Here is a 20,042-nt window from a genome sequence, read left to right on the forward strand (position 1 = left end):
ACTTTTTTTGTTTAGACCCAATTTTAGACACAATTAAAAAAGAGCCAATTAAAATTAAAATTAAAATTAGCCAATCTTGTAGAAAATTAATTTATCAATCGGAAAAAATTATGTGTTCAGGGCTGAGGGTTTTAGCTAGCTAGCAATCCCAAACCGAATATCAAAATCGAGGAATATGATTTCCGAATATAAATACTCTCCCCGAAAATTATGAGTCTTGAACAATTTTAGCGCAGTTTAGGAGAAGGATATCCTGTTCTTTTTGTCAATAAATAAAAAGGATTGGATGGATCTGCAAAAAGAATTTATAAACAGCATTATTTTCCCCGGCTTAGCTCAAGGTGTCCCCCTATTTAAATAAATGGGGGTTAAGTGGGCTAAGCTAGTTTTTTCATCGATATCTTTAATTTACAGTTAAGTCCAAAATCCAATTGTCATGTTTGTCCCGCTTTGAAATTTTTGTTCTTAAATTAATATCTAACTAAGCCAGCTGCAATATGGAACGATACAATCGCGCCTGGAGAGGTAATTGCCAAAATAGTTATTAAAACAGCCGGCCAAAGGTTATTGATAATTTTTCACAGATCCCGGATCCCCGCTGACGCCATTGACTCCGCTGTCCACACAGGTCTTCAAGTTTGACACCAAGGAGGAGTTGACGCCCACCGGCGGTGATACCATGGGCCGTAGGGGCCATGGGGAATTTCGGAGTTTGACTTCGAGTCGCCTAACTGTGCCAACACGTTTTTCGCAGTCATTTTTGCGCACGCGGTCTGTTTTCTCGCCCAATTCTCAGAGTACAGCAAATGGCAGCAGCTATTCGGCGGGTGGAGGAACAACTCGTAGTTCCAGCTCCCGTACCAGTAGAAAGAGCACTTTCTCTACCAAGGTGAAGCGAGAACCCGGCTTGAGCGACAGTTCCTACCCGCGGTTCAAGCACGGCTCCCCGGTGGAGCACCCCACACTGAGCCCGCGGGTGCGTTCGCTTCTGAACCGCTCTGGCAACGAGCACCTCACGGAGATGTTCACGCGTCAAGAAATCGACTTAGAAGTTCTGATCCAAATGACACTTGACGATCTTGAGGCTCTCGGGGTCCGTGGCGCCAGGGAATTGAAACTAGCGATGGAGGTTATCAAATTCGCCAAGAAAATATTTTGCTAATTTACCACGTGGCGTACATAAGTCCATTTTAATATTGTGTTTTATGTCAATTTTACTTTCATCAACAATGTGTATTTGTATTAAATGTTCAATGTAAGGAAAGATGTTTTTATACGTACAACAATAATATAAACTTTGAAATTGATCTTATTGCCCGCTCAGGGGTTAAGTTAAGCATTTTTCGGGCTGGGCAGCACTTTTCTCCTTGTTCTTGCCAACACTGCTGCAGATTTTGCGAATTTTCCAACAGCTCACATCAGTGCTGTCAGAATCTCGGAAGCTGTCAAAAAACAAGCTAAATTCAGCTACGCCCGCAAATAGTAAGTTAATAGTAAAAAATTTGTGGTTTTAGTCTTTTTTTTCAGTATTTTATATTTCCATTTTGACGTAGACTCCATAACAAATCATAGCTTTCTTGTGTTCACAACTTATATACATATCGAAAATTTTGTACTTTGTCAAAAATTTAATGGTGCGGTATGGTCTTTGTGTTAGCAATTAAGTAAATACGTTTAGATCGTTTTGTGCTCAAAATATTTTAAAATTTTTACAAAGTCATCGTTTCTTTCACACACCATCTTTAATATTGAACAAAAGTGCGATATATAGCTTTAAATAAGCTGAAATGGCACCACTGCCTCACATACATACATAACTTATTTTTAACAATTTTCGACGTGATGTGATGTGCATTTTCTCTCATAGTTTTGTGCTTAACCATGTAAAATAAAATATTATTAGAAAGTAGTGAATAAACATTAAGAATAAGTGCAAAGGTAACAAAAATGTCTAAAAAGCCGTCGGGAAAATGGACAAGAAATTATGTTCGGCTGCAAAGTGACAGCTGGCTTCTGACTTGCGTTATTTGCCTTGAAGTTTTACATGGCATGGCCGTTGCTGGCCACGCAAAATGATTAATGTGCAATATAAATAACCGACTAATCAGATAAAAGTGCATTGCATTGCCCTGCATTTGCATGTATTGTGCATATATAAGTTGCTATTTTATATGGCAGTATATATAGTGTTGTTTTGTCAAAAAACCATTCGCCTGCAGTGTTGTAAAATGCGGCCGCTATCATAATGATTCTGTTAATTTTGCAATAAATCTTAAAAGCTATTTCAAACTCATGCTTTTCGAATATATAAAATGGCATAATTTTCTGCATGGAAACATTTGTTATTAATTAATTGCCAACTTTTATTGCCACATGCGATACTTTCGGCGTTTGGCAACACTGACGACTGTCTGCTGTGCCTAGCACGTAAAAGCAAAAATGGTAAAATAAATCAACTAAATTCGCCGCCGTTGCGCAAAATAACACCTAAATAAACTAAAGTTCGGCCCTAGTTCAACCAACTAGTTTTTGGCTCTAAATTAAATAGGCAAAGTGCGGTGAAAACACCTGCAGGCCGCTGAGGAGGCGACAACCTACGGAGAAAAAACATGTACACACACCACACTCGTATATGTGAATGTGTATATTGAGCAGCAAAAACAACATTAAATAATACTACAATCGGATATCTTGTATTTGTGGACTCAATAATAAGCATTCGATTCGCCAGCAGACAGCCGCCATTAACTGCAAATAACGCACGCCGAATGCCAGGCCGCATATAAATAAATAAAAAGCCGAACAGCAGAACAGCAGCACAGCACCTACTACATACACGCAAGAAAAGAGAAGAGGCACAGCACAGCACCTCCAAAAGAGCAAGAAGAAAATTTAAATTACTTTTAATTATGCTTGCAAATGTTGTTTGAGTGGCCCGCGATGCGTGCGCCCGGCGGCCCCGGGTCTCCGCTGTCGCAGAGCGGCCGCCGGTGAGAGGGAAAATTGCTCTTATGAAATTTTGCGTAACAGAAAAACTCGAATGCAAATGAAAATGCAAAAAATGGGAATAAGAATGCGTTGAATTGTTTAATATACGCTGGCTGCCGGTGCATCTGCAGGTGCTGTTGCGGGTGCAGCCCCCGCTATGGGCTCCGGCTCCGCTCCCATTTGTTTGCGCCCAGATAAGCTCTGGGGCTTCTTCTGCGGCGCGTTTGTTATAAACAATTTTTACGGCTGCCCAAGCGATTCTCCACAGCACGCACACCATTCCACACACACAATATTAATTCGCCGTATCTGTTTATCTCTGTTTCCTTTGCAGTAAACATAATGCCCGAGAAGTATATAAACCCCTAATGTAAAAGCCCAGAATCGATTTCTTACTATTAGCTACCCGTAAACAATTAACTTATGTAAGTACAGGCGTGGGAGTAGTCCGAGCGCGAGGCAGAAGCTAATTTCACCATCCAGAATCAATATAGGACCTAGACGAGCAACCAAGACAAGGATCAGACCGAACCGACAGCAACCGACCCCGACACATGCATGAATAACCACCAGCCGAAGAGAAGTCCAAGCCCCAACGAGTAAACGATTCCCACGACCGATGGCCGCCGAAAAGGAGATGCTGGCCCACGACATGGTCCGGCGACGGAACTGGGCCCGGGCCGTGGCGCTCTACGACCAACTGATCTCCGCAGCGCCTGGCTCCGCACAGGCACAGGCGACGCGGGCGCAGAAGGATCAGCAGATCGCCTGCCTGCTGGGCCGCTGCGAGTGCCTGCTGGAGCTGGGCAAGTACGAGGGCTGTCTGGCCGATGCCTACAAGGTGCTCACCCTGCTGGCCGAGCAGACGGAGTGCCTGGCCAGTGTCTCGCGCGCCCGTCGCTGGCTAGTCCACGCTCTCTTCAAGATGCACAAGTATGGGGTAAGTTCGGATCGGCAAACCCTCACGTACACGAATCCCTGAGATATCTGATGGCCTTGCTTTTTCCGTAGGATGCCGAGATCTTTTTGAGCAAGTGGATCAACGAGCTGAGCGGCCAGCAAATATTCTCGGACATATCCAAGACCCTAGAGCGCTACAAGTCCATCATCCAGATGATCATGAACGGCCAGCACAAGGCCCAGGCGCAGAAGATACCCCACGCCCGGCTGGAGGACGAAATGGCCATACTGGACACCAAGCTGGACCACTGGGCCACCAACAACCTGCCCCTGGACAAGTACAGCAAGCTGCTCAGCAATAAGGGCCTCAAGAAGCGCGAACAGCAGCAGCAGCAGCAACAACAGCAGCAGCAGCAGAACGGATCGGGCAGCGGCAGCGGCAGCTATGCGAGCAGCAGCAGCAGCAGCAGCACTGGCAGCAGCAGCACCATGTCCAGTTCCAACACAAATCTGCACAAGACCAACGACCTGCTGGCGGCCATGAAGCTCACGGCTGGCAAGCACCAGCCGGCCTCGCCGGATGGCCCCAGCCTTGATGCGGCCTCCGGCGGGGATCAGGCGGCGCCCTCGACCACTTGCAGCTACTGCGCCATCAACTTCCTGACGAGGAACGAGCTGCGGCAGCACTGCCAGACCGAGGCCCATCAAAAGGTGATCATGAGCGATGAGGGTGAGTGTTCAATGCGGAATATAACAACAAGGCGATGCCTTAAGGTCCATCCTGCCTTCGAGTCGATGATCAAAACTAGGCGAAACTACTGCACACATCCTTACTACTACTACTACTACCTCACATCCTTACCCGAGGCATCACCCCAGGCACACTGACACACACAGATCAGTCCCTTCCAACGACTTCCGCATAAACTGTAGCGACAAGGAAGAGTAGGAACCGTTTCCCCATTTCTTCTCCCACTGTCCACGGACCTCGAATGTCGCATGCCCAAGCCCAGCCCCGGACGGCCCTTGAAACGCAACAAGTGGCGCGCCGTGGCCCAAGGCTGGGCGCCCGCCTGAACCTCACCTAATGCACTGCAGACAGGCCACAATATTTCACTTTTGAGCAGAAATTTGTTTCGATTAAGGGCCAAGGGCCATAGAAGGATCTTGTTAGACAGCAAAAGCATTACAAAAACTAATAATTGTTAAAGAAAGCGAGAGTAAAGAGTCCCCGCAAAGTGTCGTTGCTGTTTCTCAGGCATTCGCGCAGGTATGCCCTTGAGTTCCTCCTTCTTTCTTGCATTTGCTTTGATTCCCCAGTCAATCTATGACCTCCTGCCTCTTGGTGACCGCTTGCACCAGTGAAAACCGCTTCAAGGAATAATCAAAAACTGATTTTGATTTAATTTATACGCGAAGAATGCCCAATAAAAACCCACTGGATTTGCATTCGAGAGTAAATTAGCTCCGGTAGAAAGTGCGTGGTGCAACAGCATAGATTATTCGAATATTCCGAAGTATGGAATGACATGCCATAAGAAAAACCGATTCTTATAGGGACTGTCGACTCCATGGCACAAGTTTTCCATTTGATATGTGATGTGGAAGGAGGACAGAACGTTTTCCAAACCGTCTTTGTGGCTAGGTGGAAAATACACTTATCCGAGAAGGGAGGCAAGGAGAAGTTAGGTTCCATTAGCAGACCCGAAGGGGAAGCGTCTCCGACCCCATAAAGTATTCTTGTATATATTTTCGAGGCAGCATCAGCAACCCAGTCGATACGGTAGCTATATCTGACCAGTTCTCAGAGATTATAAGAACTAGAGCACCCAAATGTTGTGAGCCGACTCCTGTGTGTGCGCGCGCTCCCTTCCTCCCCCACAAAAGACGAAAACCAGAAACTTAGAATTACTGATAATTGCCATATCTAGTAGATTGCTCAATCTGGATCAGATAAGACCATTATTATGGTCAGGAGAAGCCAATGAACTAATTGCAGTGGCTACTCATTCTCTCTCTCCCTCTCTCTCTCTTCCTCGTGCAGTGTGCGCGCTGGGGCGGGGAGGGGAGCGAGATAGAACGTCTGGCGTTGGTGTGAGAATAGAAAGGAAAGAGAGAGACGTACAAAACAGGAAATGTAAAGAAACATAAAATCTCCCAATCGGTTCGATGCACTTTTATAGCAATTTCCCAGTTCTTTTTGCGGACAGCGGGTATAAAAGTAGAGCCGCGTTGTGACCATCTGCCTCGGGCTTGGATCGGTTGTTTATAGATATAGATGTAGATATAGATTTTGTATACTGCAATCACTCATTTCGCATTCGATTTTCCCGTCTAGGACGAGACTGGAAATGGCGGCCGCCACCCCGCGGCTACACCCTGGACACGTACAGTCTGTGCGAGACGTTCAGCGATGCACACACCTGCCACTACGGGGCCCAGTGTGTGGAGGCGCACGGCCAGGACGAGTTGAACGAGTGGAAGGAGCGCTTCGAGTACCGGCGCATGCGGGTGCAGAAGGCCTGCGAGAAGGAGCTGTACGGGAAGTCGTACACGGAGCAGGTGCTGGAGCGCTGGATCCAGGCGACGGCGCCCGAGCGGGTGATGTGCGAGCGAGTGCCGGAGATAGAGGCCAAGTGCGAGCAGCAGCTGGTGACCAGCATCAGCTCGAAGACCTCCAAGCGCGAGTGGCTCTTCCAGCTGGAGACAAAGCAGCCGCTCAAAGCGGTGGCCCTGCTGCAGGACGCCCATCGCAATCACTTTGCCCTCAAGTCGATCAAGCTGGGCACGGCCTCAGCTTCAGCCCAGGTGGAGCTGAAGTCTGACCAGGAGTGGGTGGCGGCAGCAGCAGCCGCCGCCGCTGCCGAAGCAGCCAGCGGAAGCGAGCCAGCGGAGGGAGAGGAGGAGTCGTCGCCGCCGCCGCAGCAGCCTGCGACGCTCAGCCACGAAGTAACAGTCGAATTTCACACGGAAATCTATGGAACGTTCCGGCAGGCCATCTGCTTCGATGTGGGGCAGGAGCCGCTGCTGGTGCGCCACCTGTGCGTGGACGTGCTGCCCGTGAACGATGCGGAGAAGATCGAGGAGATCAAGCGTGATATAATCAACAGCTCGGCCACCCGCTGGGACGTGGCCAACACCCAGCTGACGCGCTTCGAGACGACCATCGGCACCCACCTGAAGACCGAGGCGTACCTCAGCGATCTGGACCACGAGCGGGAGCTGCTCGAGCGCTATCCCTGTCCCCGGGCGGCCACCTTCACCCTCACCCAGTCGACGATCGTGGAGAAGCGCCTGACGCAGAACAACTACCGGTCGCGCATCCACGAGCTGCTCTACGTGGAGGAGATCGCCCGCTACGAGCAGATAGCCCGCTACAACGTCCGCACGAAGCTGACAGTGGCCTCCAACTACATACTGACGCCCGCGGGGATGGCCACCAGCACGGCCAAGTACTCGCTGGCCGGGGAGCTGTTCGCCCTGATGCGGCTGGGCAAGGACATATCGGAGGACACCTCGCCGGGACGCCTCATCCTCTCCAACTGCTGCAGCGTGTACATCTCGGCGCCGGAGGAGCCCGGCAGAAAGGTCTCTGCCTCGTCCGCCTCCTCCGGCTCGGAGCAGACGCGGCCTGTGTACGAGGCTCTCATCGAGGACAAGGGCAAAAACGTGATCTACTTGAAGCTGTCGGCCAAGTGCGTGGAGGCCATGGCCCTGCAGGCGGACACCGAGCTGGACGTGGACATCCAGTTCCAGCTGAACCGCATGCCCTACTGCGAGTGGCACAACGCCGTCGACAAGATCACCGACTTCCGGCTGATCTTCCCCGCCACGGAGCTGGAGCCGAACATACCCTGGACGCCCAAGAAGCAGTGGGCCGACGCCTGCGAGCCGAAGCTGAACGCCAAGCAGCGGGAGGCGGTCAATGCCATCACCACCGCGCTGAGCATCAAGCTGCCGCCGATCCTCCTGATCGGACCGTTCGGCACGGGCAAGACCTACACGCTGGCGCAGGCCATCAAGCAGCTGCTGGCCCAGCCAGAGGCCAAGATACTCATCTGCACGCACTCGAACTCGGCGGCGGATCTGTACATCAAGGAGTACCTGCACCCGTGGATCGAGGAGGGCCTGGAGGAGGCCACGCCGCTGCGCGTCTACTACCACAAGCGCTGGTCGGCGACAGTGAACGGCGTCGTCCAGAAGTACTGCATCACGGACGGCGTCGGCAACTTCAAGCGCCCCACGCTGGAGGACATCATGCGGCATCGCATCGTGGTCGTGACGCTCAGCATCAGCATGGAGCTGGCCACGCTGGGCCTGCCCAAGGGCCTGTTCACGCACATCTTTCTGGACGAGGCGGCCCAGGCCATGGAGTGCGAGGCCATCATGCCGCTGGCCCTGGCCAACGACTCGACGCGCATCGTCCTGGCCGGAGACCACATGCAGATGAGCCCCGAGCTCTTCTCGGCCTTTGCCAAGGAGCGCAAGCTGCACATCTCGCTGCTGGAGCGGCTCTACGACCACTACCCCTCGAACTTCCCCTGCAAGATCCTGCTCTGCGAGAACTACCGCGCCCACGAGGCCATCATCCGCTTCACCTCGGAGCTCTTCTACGAGCAGAAGCTGGTGGCCTCCGGCAAGCAGCCGCGCCACGAGCGCTTCTACCCGCTGACCTTCTTCACCACGCGGGGCGAGGATGTGCAGGACAAGAACTCGACCGCCTTCTACAACAATGCCGAGGTCTACGAGGTCGTCGAGCGGGTCTCCGAGCTGCGCAAGCGCTGGCCCAGCGCCTGGGGCAAGCTCAACGACACCAGCATCGGCATCATGACCCCCTACGCGGACCAGGTGTTCCGCATTCGCTCCGAGCTGCGCAAGCGCCGCATGGGCGGCATCTCTGTGGAGCGCGTTCTCAATGTCCAGGGCAAACAGTTTCGTGCCGTCTTCCTGTCCACGGTGCGGACCAGGCGCACCTGCATGCCGCAGGGCAGCGGACCCGGGGTTGCCGCCGCCACCAGCATTGGCGACGCCGACACGGACTACGGTTTCCTGAGCAACTCGAAGCTCCTCAACACGGCCATCACGCGCGCCCAGTCGCTCGTAGCGGTCGTGGGCGATCCCGTCGCCCTCTGCTCGATCGGCCGCTGCCGCAAGGTCTGGGAGCGCTTCATCGAGATCTGCGACGAGCACAAGTCTCTGTTCGGCCTGACCTGGTCCAACCTGCGCTCCCAGCTGGACGGAGTGGAGCTGAAACGCGGCTACGTGCTCAACCCCTTGGCCCCGGAGTTCGTTCCGCGCGCCCTCCAGCCGGAGGCCTATCTGCGGGACCAGGCGGCCCTCTATCTGAACGGACCCCAGCACGGACACGGCACCCACGGGCCGCCGGGTCCTCCGGCCCACTATGCCAGCGCGGCCGGGATGTTGGGACCCGGACCGGCTGCCGCTCACCAGATGAACCAAATGGCCGCTGCCATGGCCGCAAACCAGCAGCTCTCCCACATGTACTCCACCCACATGGCGGCCATGATGGCCGCAGCCGCCGCCGTGGGCGGGGGCAAGGCTGCTAACGGGCCCGGTCCGGGTCCAGGTCCTCCTCCCCACTATGGTGGAGGGGGGCACATGGGCATGCGGGGACCGCCGCCCAATGGTGCGCCCCAGCCGCCGCATCTGCGGGGAATGCCCGGACCCGGGCCGCCTGGACCACCCCCGCCGGGCGCAGGTGGACCTCCACCGCCGCCCTACAACCAGTACGCAACCATGCAGCACTGGCGTCCGCCCATTGCACCGCAGCAGCAGCCGGGCGGACAGGGCCAAGGACAAGGGCCCCAGCCGCAGAATCCCAATGCCAGTCTCTGGGGGCCGCCGCCGCAGACGAATCCGTGGAGCGTGCTGCCCCCGAACAAGCAGCAGCAGCAGCCACCGGTGACTGCTCCGGGACGAGGGCCCGGACCGGGTCCGGGATCCCTGCAACCGCCCCCACCAAATGCGAATCCCTCGCTGCCATTGCGCGGCGGAAGCGTGCCACCGCCGCCACCCAATGCGCCGCCCGCTGCCCAGCTGCTGCGCAATCCCAGCGAACTGGGCTACTTGGCCAAGAAGACACTCTACAACCATGGCCAGGCGCAGCCTCCGCCGCCACCGCCCCACCACCTGTACGGGCCGCCGCCGCCGCAGCAGCAGGCGCCGCCGCCAATGCAGGGCATGCAGAGGGGCAGCAGCGTGCCCAACGGGCCCATGAGCCCCATGGAGAACGGGCCGCCGCTGCCCTACCTGAGGCACAATGGCAGCGGATACAACAGCTACGACAAGCCGCTGGTGCCGCCCCAGCAGCAACAGCAGCAGCAGCAGCCGCCCTTCATGTACGGAGCGAAGCAGCCATCCCCCAGCTCGCTGCGCTTTGGCCCTCCCTCGCACGACCTGCTGCCCCCGAATGTGAGCATCTACGAGATGGCCTTCAACCCCAAGGAGGAGCAGTACAAGTGGTACCTCAAGCTCCTCGAGACCGTCGGCCAGGAGGGGGCCAACAAGTTCGCGGACATGCTGCGCCAGGTGATGGTCACCCTGCAGCAGCAGCAGCAGCAACAGCAGCAGCAGCAGGGCCACCAGCAGCAGCTCAAGCAGCCGCCCCACCAGCAGATGGTGAACAATCCGATGCTGAACAATCCCCATGTGATGGGCGGTGGCGGCGGCGGAGGCGGCCAGGGCCAGAGGCCGCAATATCCCATGATGTATCCCCAGAACCAGCCGCAGCAGCCGCTCCAGCCACAGTCCGTGGAGGCCTCGCCGCCGCTGGAGAACTTCAATCACCAAATCGACTTGGTCTTTAACTCGATCATGAACGGAGCCAACGACATTGCCCAGCCCATACTGCGGGACGTGCTGGGCATGGTGGCCGGCACGGCCAGTGCCCCCGGCGCGGGACCTTCTCTAACCAATGGATTGAATGCCCTCGAGCTGCAGCAGCAGCAGCAGCAACAACAGCAGCAGCAGCAGAGTCGCCTCTTTGCCATCATGCAGCAGCAGCAGCAACAACAGCAGCAGCAGGCGAAGATACCGCCTGGCCCGGGACCGGGTCTGTATGCCGGGCATCTAGCTGGCGGGCCGCCACAGGGAGGAGGGCCAGGACCGGGACCGGGACCAGGCCCTGGACCTGGACCACATCAGCCTCCGCCCAATAGCAGCGCCAACAACTCCAACTTTATGGGTAAGGGGGCTTGGGAGAGGTGTCGATTGTAGCCGATTGTAGCCCGGCAAAGCACGAATGTTTCGTTATGTTCGATTTAAGATTGTGGAATTCCGCAAAAAAGGTTTGCAGGCCCCGAATGTGGCCATCATTGATGGATGGAAGGTATCGCAGGTATCCGATGGTGTAGCACAAGCTACAAGAGACTGGAGATGCCTGCTAGACGATAGACGGGTGTCGCATGGGGATATAGATATTAGATGACTTTGCAATGCTATTGATTCCTTGATTTTGTTCCGTTTGTAACCTTTCGCCTTCTGTTTTCCACCAGCTGTCAATCCTCTGCTCAACGACAAGCCCTACAACAACCAGATGAACATGCACAACAACGTGGGACCGAACAACGCTGGAGTGGGCGTTGGAGTGGGCGTGGGAGTGGCTGGAGTTCCCGGCACCAATGGCCTGCTGAGCAATGGGAACTCGGTGCCGCTCTACCGACGCCAGGCCCTGACCGGCAATGGCATTGGCATTGGCATTGGCCATGGCATCGGGAACAGCTACAACAACATGCCCGGCCTGGACACGGGCACCAATCTGATTGAGGCCCTGTTCCACGCCAACAACGCCGTGGCGGATCACTCTGTGAAGTCGTCCGACCATGTGCAGGGCCTGCTGTACAACAATTTCAGTGCGCTAAAGAGCGGCCACGAAATGGACCTGTTCCAGTCGATGCCGCTGCCAGTGCCACACTCGGAGGCCAACAATCACCACCATCAGCACCAGCAGCATCAGCAGGCCTCTTCCGCGGCCACCACCTATGCGGCGGTGTTGAGTCAGGGCCCACAGGCGGCATCGTCGGCTGGTGGAGCGGGTCAAGGCCAAGGACAGGGCCAGAATCAGAATCAAGGGCAGGGGCAGGCCCAGTCACAGTCACAGGCGCAGTCGCAGTCGCAGCCCGCCCCGGCGGCCAAATCCTCGCAGGCGGGCGGCGAGCTGGAGAAGGATCCGTTCGCGGCCATACGGGAACTGGGCCAGGCCACAACCGGATTCTACAACTATTTTCAGTGAGGCACGGGCAGCGGACGACCTCCTGTTGTGGCATCAAAGGGTCTTAAAATAAAACAACAAAAAACAAAAACAAAAATAAAAACTAAAAAAAAAGAGAAAATTAACAAAGAAAAAAATTGCAAAATTCTTAGCTGAGAACACAAAAAAAAACGTAAAAATGTCCCCCCAAAAAAAAGGGAAAAGGAAAAAACAAAAACGGAAACGAAAACGATAAATGAAGGAAAGAGAAAATATAGAAAAAGAACTGCTTGTTAATTATAGTTGCCCCTATCCTTATTTTGCTTTCATTTTAATTGCAAATTATTTTTTTTACGATAGCCATAAGTTGAGCGTGTGAATTATTATGATTAATTAATAATATACAAACCTATTTAGTTAATGTTTAGTGGTTACTAAAGCTCGTCCCAAATGCCGCAGCAGGATGTTGTTCGTATTGATTCCGGTCCGGTCCGATCCCGATACCGATCCCGATCCAGACCCAGACCCAGATCCCGATAGTCCCCTCCAAGTACGCCACAGGCGCCATTTATCGGCTCGCAGCATCCAAAGGGTTGCTCTGAGCAGCCTTACAAAAAACAAAAAACAAAAAAACACATAAAAAATGAACACAAAAAACCTTATCGATTAGACTCATGAAACGAAAAAAAAAACTAGAAGAAACAAAAAAACCTTACAAAAAAAAAAACAAAGAAATATACGAAAAAATGCAAAAAAAATAAAAACAAAAAAAAGATTAATTATGTAATAACTATTAAATGCAGGATGCATACGAGTAGTTAGCTTTAGATCTAAGGTAATCCAAGAAAATTTGTATTGTACATTTTTTTCTATCTTTAGTCCGTAGTCCATATGCTACGTAAACCTTTGGTCTTTCTCTACTATATTATTATACCCTTAGTTCTCGGTTATACAATGTAAAGCTTTCAATTTTGTACAGCAGTTGACTATTCAAAAACATTATTAACAACTACAACTACAAAAAAAAAAACAAAAAACCATTAAAACAAAAAAATGAAATTTTGTCATGCACTCAAAAATACACAACTTATTATCCTTAATTGTACTTCAGAATATATACTTATATATATATACAAACATGCATATATATTTATATATTAAGTGGCTAAAAGGGATATTGAAATGTTTGTGTACGGAAAACAAAACAAAAAAAAGGCAAAAAAAAACCATTAATATATATACATACATATATACATAAAGTTGTGCACGAGTTATTTGTTCCTTGGGCAATCCAAAATTTCTGAAGTGTGTGTTTTAATTACATTACTGTTACGACCCCGACCCCAGCCCCAGCCCCGACCCCGACCGAGCGACTGCCGCACGGCGATCGTATTCTGCTGAATGCTGAACCCCCGCTCACGCCCTGTCCCGTACTAGTTTAGACCCGTTTCGATCGATCCTTGTTTTATCGTAGTATTTGGCTAGCGACTTCGATAGCAAGCATACACACATATATACAAGCATATATAATATATATATATATATATAACTGTAATTATTTAATCAATGTAACACGTACGAGAGTAGCAACAGAAGAAAGCGAAATTTACATTTAATATACATACAAATAATTGTACTTTTAATAATCCAACCAACCCCCCAACCCAACCCCTCTCCCCACCCACACACTCACTCACGTCATTTGTTAAACGAAATTCTAGATAATAAATACATTGCAAACGAATACACACACACACACACACACACGACATTTAGTGTTACATTTTATGTAAATTTAGACGCATCCTAACTAAACACCCGACAAGCCACAACAACTCATTTCGCACGACAAACAAACAAACAAAAAACGAGACATTATTAACTAAATAGCCCCCCTCCCCTCTCAACTGTATTGTATATGTACACAAATTTATATGAAATCAGCTACGCTGAAAATTCTTTTGAACAAAATTACAAAAAAAAACACAAAAAAACAAAAAAAGATCCCCAAGGGACAGCAAAAAAAGAAAAAAAAAACTTGAATGTTTGGATTTATTTGGCGGCAGCAAGACCTCCCAAATGGGAAGGGGAGCCTGACCTTTATTAGTTTATAAAGCTTAACTAGATTCTAAAGTTGATACAAGACTTAATCCTAAAGGCTTAGATGGGGACATTCAGGCCGGACAACTCCTCCTTGACCTCGTCGTACAGATCCTTGTAGTCGTCGTTTTGGCGGATGAGCAGCGCAACTGTTCCCCGCTTGACGCCCATGGCAGCACCCAGGTCTGCACGACTCGGGGTGTAGGCATAGGGAATGCCCTTCTCCTCGCAGACGGCAGGCAGATGGCACATGATGTCCACAGGTGTCACATCGCCAGCAAAGATGCAAATACTGTGGAGGAGGAAGAAGATGAGGGTCTTCAGTTTTCCCATGCTCATTACTCATACTAACCCAGTCTCTCCTTTTCGCAAACGGGTCTGCACATCCTTAAGACCATTTCGCAGATAGGTCTTGTGTTTCATGGCTTTCTTGACCAGTTTATAGCACTTCTTGGCGAGCTTCTTGCCCGCCATGGGCTTGGCTATGGCATTCACAAACAGCAGTTTGTCGTCGTACGTCTCCTCCTCCTTGATGGTCACGTCTCCGCTGATCTGGACGGATTCATTGGGATCACTAGAGCGCTCTACTTTCACCTTCATCATAATCTTTTTGTTAAACAAATTTGATTTAATTCAAAGCAGCCGAACCGAAGCACGTGTTGATATCAGCGTTAGTATCAGTGTTGGTATCAGTGTTGGTTTCAATCCTCAGAAATATACCGTCTCATTTAAAAAATATACTGTAAATATACTGACGAAAAGATGACAGATGTGAACAAAAGTATATCGATACTATCGACTGCCCGCACAAGTTTGAAAGTGAATGGTGACAATCCATTGGGATAAATAGTGCAGGGAAGGACAATTCGGTAGAGCGAGAATTAAAAAAAATGTTTCTATACTGTTTCTGGCTTGGCCCATACAAATTGAATGTTTGAGAGCCAATACTCGATTCGACGAAAGCAGTTCGTCTATCGATACTATCGATATAGTTTTATGAATACCAGCCACAGTGGAGCCTCGATAGGAACGAAGTAAATAGCTTGAATACACTGTAAAGTTGTTTATTCGAAAAATTTTAATGGATTTATAAGTGTATACAAAGGCTGTCTCAATGCTCTCTTTTGTGCGGCGGCACATATACCTGCTGTTGCTGGGCCTGGCGATCGCTGCGGTAGCGCGAGTGCTGCTGCTGCTGATTGTGATGCTGGGGCTGGTGCTGCTCCTGCAGTGGCGGCGGCGGTGCACAATGCTGCACATTGCTCAGGGGCCTGTTCTGGGCATCCATGATGGGGAGAATGTCACCGTTGAGGACCTCCTCGTGGTTTCCATAGCCCATAAAGAAGACCACACAAGTTTTCTCCGTGACACCCGTTATCTCAGCCTCATAATACTGTCGGAATTGGGGAAGGGAAGGAACAAATTTGCACAAATTAGTGGGGGTCGTCACCAAATATAGGAATTGTTTGAAACTTACGCGTCCATCATCCCAGTACTTGGCCATGCACAAATCGCCCTTCTGCCAGATCCACCCATCACCGGGCAACATTCCAAACTGCTGTGCTGCCGCTGCAGGAGTCACTGCCCTTGGCTGAGGATTGATGCCGGCATAGAGCGACGGTGGAGACGGCTGACTGGCCACTTGCAGAACATCTTTGACTGTCTTCGACCCCGCTGCTCCAGCTGAAGGAGCCGAAGCAGCCGGAGCAGCTGAAACAGCCGTGGCTCCTGTGCCCTGACTCTTTAGCAGGCTCATTGCGAACTCGTTCGTCTCCTTGCTCTGGAAACCCATTATCTTGCTGGGATCATATGTATAGCCGTTGGGCAATTGACTGTAGTTGGCAATTGATTGCTTGAATGGATTATAATGGGGTTGATGGTTCTGATGCTGCTGTCTCTGAGTCTGCGGTGCCTTTTCCGACTTCTGCGAGGGCTGTGAAGACTGTGCTGTCTGTGGAGGATCCGTTGACTGGCGGTTTGACTGCCCCTGGCCTCGCTGACGGCGCGGCTGACTCTCTCGCTTCGGGGCACTCACTTTAAGATTTGCAGTATCCTCGGTGACTTTGTTCAGGCGCGCATTGAAGTCATCGCCCGAATTGTTCTGCTGCTTAGGATCTGGCTTGGCTGCTCCTGCTCCGGTTCCGGCTCCAACTCCCGAACTGCTTGCCTGCTGCGGCCGGCGTCTGTTGCCAGTGCCATTCTCAACACGGACTGAGCCGCCGCCGCCTCCTCCTCCTCCGCGACGCTCGCTACCGCGCCTGTTGGCCGATTGGTCCTTGGCATTCGAAATCGAAGCCTCGTGCTCAGTTTTTAACTCTGAATTGCTTTTAATTGGCGGATTTTCTGGGCCATTACGATTGGAATTTTTGATTGGAGCCGATTCTGGCTTGTTGCGCGCACTGCCGCGCTCATTGAATGCACCTCCACGATCCCGCGGTGGACGCTCGTCTCTAGGAGGGCGCTCCTCCCGACGTGGACGCTCATCTCGTGGTGGCCGCTCTTCTCTGGGCGGACGTTCATCTCGACCACCGCCTCGATTACGGGCTCCGCCACGCCCTGGGCCAGAGTAACCGCCACGATTGGCGGCAAAGCTGCTCGAGACATTGTTCTCGAAGCGAGAACGATCTGAAAATTTGTTAGCCGATGAAGATTCCCCAAATCGAGGGCCATATTGCTTAAATACTGAACTGTTGGCAGTGGATGCGACAGCGGAGGCGGATTCGGTGGCAGTGGCGGTGACGCTTGTTCCTGCATCCGTTGCGGGCAGTTTGGTGGTGAGAAAATCGAAGAGTGTGGCATTGGCTGCTGGCTTGGGTGCCTCGGCTTCATCCTTGCTGCTGGCACCTCGTTTGCCCTCTCTGCCGTGCCGATCACTGCGGCCGGGCCGCACATCCATTTCGATGGGCCCGCCGCCGGATTCTTTGCGGCGCTTGAGGTTGAACAGAGCCCGCTCCAGATTGTTGCGGGTGACGTGAAGAGCGCTTCTGGCCTCCTCCTCGGAGAACCCCTTGTCAAGAATCTTCTTGATATTGTGGTCCACGATGTTCTGGCCGCCTCCACCAAAAACCTTCTTGCCACCGGCTTTGGTGGCCACGGCAATGGCCTCGTTGCGCATGGCATTAAACTCGTCGTTCTCTCTGGCTGGCTTATCCTTGTCGGCCAAGGCGTGGCTCCTGAAGTTGCGGTCGGCCGTCGAGTCGAATTTCTTGCCAAAGGCCACCCAGGGGGGCGGCACAGACGTCCCGTTCAACGGGCGCCCGCTGCGGGCATATTTGAGCATGGTGCGGGCCAGATCCCACTTCTCGTACATTGCATCAACGCGACCGCCCAGCAGTTGCAGCTCGTTTGGGCGCAAAAGCAGGAATCCCTGCATTAGTTGCAGCTTCTCCGCCTTGAAGTAGATCTTTGAGCCTGGGGCCACGTTCAGATTGAGCGCCGGCACCGACTCCAACTCCAGGCCCTGTATGCTATTCTGGCCATCGCTCAAGTCCAGTTGCAAGAGGCGTGGCGCCGCCTTTGACTCTTCGTTGGATTTGGGGGCCGCGATATTGCGAACCCGCTGAACCTGCAGGACAATGCGGCCGGAGATAGGGGCATCCTCGCGCTTAACTGGCAGAGCTCCACCGCCAATATCGCGGATATCGCGCTGAAATCAATAAGAACAGCTATTAGACGCCTGCCAGCCGGTCCGCCCACTTACTCACGTTCAGTGCCTCATCAATAATTTTGCGTGTGTCCTCACCCCCGACAGCGGCGGTCAGAGTCTTGATGCCCTCGTCCGTTAGGTGCCTGTGTGAGCTGTTAGTGGCAATCGATTTCGAGATGTTTATGCTTCACTTACCAGCCGCTTTCTCGCAATTTCCTGGCTAGTTCCATTTTTTCATCAATACGTATTTTTTTGCAAGTTCCACAGCGAATTTTTCTAGCGATGGAAACTTAGTCAGATGTATACTCACTAGGGATGAGCCCAGCAAGCGGCCAGTATCGCGATATGGATATCGTGCCAAGTATATTAATCAATGATTAATATTTATTCATCCAAAAAAAAATATACATGCTACATATGACAGTCGACATATGAGTGTTAAAGCGCAGAGCATATTGATAATAATTTAATGCTGAATATAATTTAATATAATTGACGAATGCGACATGTTTTGGCGATAGTTCCAAATACCACGACATGGCGCCAAGGTTGTTTGTTGTTTGAATATTTCAGTCAATGAGTTTAAGTTAGACTGAGATCTACAACGTATCAAGTTAATGGATGGGAACAGCAACCATACAATCAGTTAAAGTTGTAAATGTACTCAAGATTTAATGAATCATGTCATTATGACATCTATCATGTTCTGAGTGCTGGTGAAAGCCTATGATATATTCCTTACCATAATTATAATCGGCTCAGAACCTATCGATATTAGTAATAGTGGGCTTCAAATTGTAATAGCCGAAATACTGAATTTTTATTATCTTGGTTTTGCTTATTTTTTTAAGCGCGATTTAGTTCATACTCTAATCAATATGTCAGCTATCGATATGAGCCAACAGCAATGCATCAAGATTAAGAAAATGGATCGTACCATTTTACTCTCCATTTCTGAAAATCTGATATATGTAAATGAATGCATCATAATCATGTGTAAAAAATCCATCACTGATGCCTGCTAAAGTTGTGCTGGTTTTTTAAAGCTGGTCAAATTATTTTCGAGGGGGCATGTACGGTCTTAAACCAAAAATTGGTGGATTACCAATTATGACGTAGAATTTGAAACAGAATTTTAGAAAATAATTTAAAACTATGAATTATTATATCTATTTTTAGACTGATGTTTAATTTTGAAGAATCGTTATTTAACTTCGCTTGAAAATATAATAGCCTTTTTAAAATGAACTACTTCCTACGACGATAGTATCGATTTTTGGAATCCAAGCATTCCAATCTATTGATTGCGCCACTATCGATGGTTTCACACCTCCAGTGAAAGAAACCCGACGTCATCCGTTATTTGATCGAAAAGTCGTGTGGAGTGAATTTATCGTGTCTCTGATGCGCCTGAAATCAAAAAAGGAAATTTACAGAGAAAACGTTCATTCAAACGAGAAAAAACCTGTTGATTGTTATTAGAAGTCCATAAGCAGAAGGTTTGTACTGTAAATTATAGATTACGATACTATTTTATTTATACCTTTGGCTATTTCCCGCAGGAAATATGGACAAAACTTTTGATGGCTTATTGACCATTATGTCGAGTGAAATTGAGAATCAAGTCAATCAGCGCATATATCTGACCCAAAGAATGTTAGATGCTGTGACCACCACAAGTCGTTCACTAGTGGTGGATCCGGAGGACTTGCAGCCACTACAACCCATGGCATTGGAGGACGGACAGGAGGAACCACAGGGTCAAGGGGAACCAAAGGGTCAAGAGAAGCAACAGGACCAAGAGGAGAAAATAAAATGAAACATTTTTAAACAAGACAAAACGAACATTTAATACGTACTTTAAGACTCTCACCTGTTTTTGCGTATTTTGAATACAAAGAATTACATTTTTTTGAAGTCGAAATCGTATTTATTTTTGTATGCCAATATAAGCTGCTGCTGCTTACACTTCTGCAAATATAAGCATACGCAGTTGAAGAGGTCACGCTGACTGGCAATTGATGCTGACATGAATTTGTTATCCTAAACGTGCGGGTGTTTCCAGATTATTAAAATGTTTAAATACATTGATGAGAAGTTTGATCCGCTAGTTTTTGCTGTTGCTAGTTGTGGATGTTTAGCACGATAAGCAGAACGGGGGCGAAAATATTCGAGAAATACAATCATAACCAAACTTTT

General features: G+C 50.3%; 4 protein-coding genes and 1 long non-coding RNA gene across 10 annotated transcripts; 3 read left to right on the top strand and 2 right to left on the bottom strand.

The window, feature by feature from the left end:
• The first annotated feature begins 371 nt into the window (after positions 1–371).
• On the top strand, positions 372–1,289 carry gnu (giant nuclei). Its single transcript, XM_001353161.4, has 2 exons — positions 372–525; positions 585–1,289. The coding sequence occupies exons 1-2, from the start codon at positions 498–500 to the stop codon at positions 1,160–1,162; spliced, it is 606 nt and encodes a 201-aa protein (XP_001353197.3). The 5' UTR covers positions 372–497; the 3' UTR covers positions 1,163–1,289.
• Positions 1,290–1,349: 60 nt separating this feature from the next.
• On the top strand, positions 1,350–12,232 carry Helz (Helicase with zinc finger). 6 transcript variants are annotated; one of them, XM_001353162.4, is made up of 6 exons: positions 1,350–1,482; positions 3,323–3,413; positions 3,472–3,928; positions 4,000–4,618; positions 6,227–11,092; positions 11,403–12,232. In XM_001353162.4, the coding sequence occupies exons 3-6, from the start codon at positions 3,608–3,610 to the stop codon at positions 12,137–12,139; spliced, it is 6,543 nt and encodes a 2,180-aa protein (XP_001353198.4). In that variant the 5' UTR covers positions 1,350–1,482; positions 3,323–3,413; positions 3,472–3,607; the 3' UTR covers positions 12,140–12,232. The 6 variants fall into 6 exon arrangements, with proteins under 6 accessions (XP_001353198.4, XP_033241105.1, XP_033241102.1 ...); XM_033385214.1 differs by having other exon boundaries at positions 3,483–3,928; XM_033385211.1 differs by lacking the exon at positions 1,350–1,482 and adding an exon at positions 1,765–1,938.
• Positions 12,233–14,135: 1,903 nt separating this feature from the next.
• On the bottom strand, positions 14,136–14,903 carry NHP2 (NHP2 ribonucleoprotein). The gene is made up of 2 exons (XM_001353163.4): positions 14,550–14,903; positions 14,136–14,489 (listed from the first exon to the last, which is right to left on the bottom strand). The coding sequence occupies exons 1-2, from the start codon at positions 14,798–14,800 to the stop codon at positions 14,258–14,260; spliced, it is 483 nt and encodes a 160-aa protein (XP_001353199.1). The 5' UTR covers positions 14,801–14,903; the 3' UTR covers positions 14,136–14,257.
• Positions 14,904–15,245: 342 nt separating this feature from the next.
• Positions 15,246–18,268, bottom strand: Tdrd3 (Tudor domain containing 3). Its single transcript, XM_001353164.4, has 4 exons — positions 18,039–18,268; positions 17,902–17,986; positions 15,675–17,843; positions 15,246–15,590 (listed from the first exon to the last, which is right to left on the bottom strand). Exons 1-4 carry the CDS (start codon positions 18,071–18,073, stop codon positions 15,309–15,311), a joined length of 2,571 nt encoding a protein of 856 aa, XP_001353200.3. The 5' UTR covers positions 18,074–18,268; the 3' UTR covers positions 15,246–15,308.
• A 908-nt stretch (positions 18,269–19,176) lies between these two features.
• Positions 19,177–19,686, top strand: LOC26533028 (uncharacterized). Its single transcript, XR_001453076.2, has 2 exons — positions 19,177–19,342; positions 19,406–19,686. It is a non-coding gene; the product is annotated as an uncharacterized lncRNA (long non-coding RNA).
• Positions 19,687–20,042: the final 356 nt, after the last annotated feature.

This window comes from Drosophila pseudoobscura, chromosome X (assembly GCF_009870125.1).
Source record: "Drosophila pseudoobscura strain MV-25-SWS-2005 chromosome X, UCI_Dpse_MV25, whole genome shotgun sequence".
In the NCBI taxonomy this organism is placed as follows: domain Eukaryota; kingdom Metazoa; phylum Arthropoda; class Insecta; order Diptera; family Drosophilidae; genus Drosophila; species Drosophila pseudoobscura.

Bases quoted from the DNA above. Each gene is read 5' to 3' on its own strand.
- gnu (XM_001353161.4), top strand. From the start codon at position 498: ATGGAACGATACAATCGCGCCTGGAGAG. The intron at 526-584 runs GTAATTGCCAAA...AATTTTTCACAG, and splicing joins ATACAATCGCGCCTGGAGAG to ATCCCGGATCCCCGCTGACG.
- Helz (XM_001353162.4), top strand. From the start codon at position 3,608: ATGGCCGCCGAAAAGGAGATGCTGGCCCACGACATGGTCCGGCGACGG. The intron at 3,929-3,999 runs GTAAGTTCGGAT...CTTTTTCCGTAG, and splicing joins TCAAGATGCACAAGTATGGG to GATGCCGAGATCTTTTTGAG. The intron at 4,619-6,226 runs GTGAGTGTTCAA...TTTCCCGTCTAG, and splicing joins GGTGATCATGAGCGATGAGG to GACGAGACTGGAAATGGCGG.
- NHP2 (XM_001353163.4), bottom strand. From the start codon at position 14,800: ATGATGAAGGTGAAAGTAGAGCGCTCTAGTGATCCCAATGAATCCGTC. The intron at 14,490-14,549 runs GTTAGTATGAGT...CCTCCTCCACAG, and splicing joins TTGCGAAAAGGAGAGACTGG to TATTTGCATCTTTGCTGGCG.
- Tdrd3 (XM_001353164.4), bottom strand. From the start codon at position 18,073: ATGGAACTAGCCAGGAAATTGCGAGAAAGCGGCTG. The intron at 17,844-17,901 runs GTGAGTAAGTGG...TATTGATTTCAG, and splicing joins TTATTGATGAGGCACTGAAC to CGCGATATCCGCGATATTGG. The intron at 15,591-15,674 runs GTAAGTTTCAAA...CAATTCCGACAG, and splicing joins AGTACTGGGATGATGGACGC to TATTATGAGGCTGAGATAAC.